The sequence below is a fragment of the Salvelinus sp. IW2-2015 genome, linkage group LG32 (genome assembly GCF_002910315.2).
Source record: "Salvelinus sp. IW2-2015 linkage group LG32, ASM291031v2, whole genome shotgun sequence".
Lineage (NCBI taxonomy): Eukaryota > Metazoa > Chordata > Actinopteri > Salmoniformes > Salmonidae > Salvelinus > Salvelinus sp. IW2-2015.
Window position 1 is genome coordinate 34847717 of NC_036871.1, and position 2597 is coordinate 34850313.

Sequence of the window (2597 nt, forward strand, 5' to 3'; positions counted from 1 at the left end):
GCGCGTAATCACCCAGAGTGTGTTTCTGTTTCAGAGCGTATCACCCAGTGTTTGAGTCCAGAGTGTTTCTGTTCAGAGCGTATCACCCAGAGTTGTGTTCGACGTATCCCAGGTGTTGCTGTTTCAGGCGTATCACCCAGAAGAGTTTCTGTTTCAGAGCGTATCACCCCAAGAGTTTCTGTTTCAGAGCGGTATCACCCAGAGTGTGTTGTCTTGCAGGCGTATCACCCAGGAGTGCTGTTTTGTTTTCAGGCGTATACCCAGGTGTGCTTTCTGTTTCAGAGCGTATCACCCAGAGAGTGTTTCTGTTTCAGGACGTATCCACCAGAGTGTTTTCTGTTTCAGAGCGTATCACCCAGAGTGTGTTTCTGTTCGAGCGGTATCCACCAGAGTGTGTTTCTGTTCAGAGCATCACCCAGAGTGTTTCTGTTTCAGAGCGTATCACCCAGAGTGTGTTTCTGTTTCAGAGCGTATCACCCAGAGTGTTTCTGTTTCAGAGCGTATCACCCAGAGTGTGTTTCTGTTTCAGAGCGTATCACCCAGAGTGTGGTCAAGTCCCACTTGGAGACGAGTCAGTACAGTTCTGACGACCTGAAGAGGCTGACAAACAGTGGGATTCATTACTCACCTGAGGAGACCCGCAACTTCCAGTGCAAGGTGAAGACACACACACACACACACACACACACACACTGCTACTCACTAATGTCTTGCATTATTGTTGTATTAAATTATAATTTCTCTATTTCTCCCAGTCTGAAGAGTTTATGTGGCAGCAGTGTGCCCACCACATCACCAATGCCATCCAGTACGTGGTGGAGTTTGCCAAACGCATCACTGGCTTCATGGACCTGTGTCAGAACGACCAGATCATTCTGCTCAAAGCAGGTTCGTACCTTTATACATGCACACATCCAGATTACACGTACCGCTCAAACCACTTTAGGACATGCACACACTGATTGTTATGTGAACGCTCTTTCTTACACACACATATACAAACAAACATGGATCAAACCCTATAACATTGAAGCACATTCCTGTAATGAGTGAAGAAATGGCAGAAGTCCTTTATCTTGTCCTTTTTTCCAACCTTTGTGCTCTTTTTGTTTTTTACAAACCACACATCACTGCTCCGACCATTTCACTAAACCGTCTCTGAAACATCCATTTCACTAAACCGTCTCTGAAACATCCATTTCACTAAACCGTCTCTGAAACATCCATTTCACTAAACCGTCTCTGAAACATCCATTTAACTAAACTGTCTCTGAAACATATTTATACCATTCAACAACCATTATATCTGCACACACACACGTTGATTTGACGATAACTCAATTAATGTTTGAAACCCCCTTTTGATAAATTCTTGATAATCCTTATTGCCCTGCTGACTTTCAAATTGTTCAAATGACTTACATCTGCGATCCTCCAATCGGAAATGTTTAACTTTCCGTTGGGTGTTTTTTCTTCTGCATGTTGTAACATCTTCTGTGCTCTCGGTATCCCCCCTTCCACTCACTTCTCTTTCTCCATTTCTGTGCTCTCGGTATCCCCCCTTCCACTCACTTCTCTTTCTCCATTCGAGCACAGACAATGGAGAAAGAGAGTGAGTGGAAGGGGGATACCGAGAGCACAAGAAATGAGAGACAAGAGAAGTGAGTGAGGGGATAAACCGAGAGCACAAGAATGGAGAAAGAGAAGGAGTGGAAGGGGGGATACCGAGAGAGCACAGAAGTGGAGAAAGAGAAGTGAGTGGAAGGGGGGATAACAGAGAGCACAGAAGTGGGAGAAAGGAAGTGGAGTGGAAGGGGGGATACCGAGAGCACAAAGAAATGGAGAAAGAGAAAGTGAGTGGAAGGGGGGATACCGAGAGCACAGAAATGGAGAAAGAGAGTGAGTGGAAGGGGGGGGATACCAGAGAGCAAGAAATGGAGAAAAGAGAAGTGGAGTGGAAGGGGGATACGAGAGCACAGAAATGGAGAAAGAGAAGTGAGTGGAAGGGGGGATAGACCGAGAGCACAGAAGATGTTAACAACATGCAGAAGAAAAAACACCCAACGGAAAGTTAAACATTTTCCGATTGGAGGACGCAGATGTAAGTCATTTGAACAATTTGAAAGTCAGCAGGGCAATAAGGATTCTCAAGAATTTATCAAAAGGGGTTTCAAACATTAATTGAGTTATCGTCAAATCAACGTGTGTGTGTGCAGATATAAATGGTTGCTTGAATGTTCATAACATATGTATTCAGAGACAGTTTAGTTAAAATGGATGTTCAGAGGGGTTTAGTGAATGGATGTTTCCAGAGCGGTTTTAGTGAAATGGATGTTTCAGAGACGGTTTAGTGAAATGGATGTTTAGAGATGTTTAAGTGAAATGGTACGAGCAGTGATGTGTGGTTTTGTAAAAAAACAAAAGAGCACAAAGTTTGGAAAAAAGGACAAGATAAAGGACTTCGCATTTCTTCACTCATTACAGGAATGTGTTCAATGTTATAGGGGTTTGACCATGTTTGTTTTATATGTGTGTGTAAGAAAGAGCGTTTCACTAACAATCAGTGTGTGGCAGTGTCCTAAAGTTGGTTTGAGCGG

General features: G+C 43.7%; 1 protein-coding gene across 2 annotated transcripts in view; it reads left to right on the plus strand.

Moving 5' to 3' along the window:
* The window catches only part of LOC111956882 (nuclear receptor ROR-beta), a 30212-nt gene that overhangs the window by 21831 nt on the left and 5784 nt on the right, over nt 1-2597 (plus strand). For both annotated transcript variants that reach the window (XM_023977580.2, XM_023977579.2), the window contains 2 exons: nt 530-657; nt 756-888. In XM_023977580.2, the coding sequence (XP_023833348.1) occupies nt 530-657; nt 756-888 (261 nt within the window). The remainder of the gene's footprint in view (nt 1-529; nt 658-755; nt 889-2597) is intronic.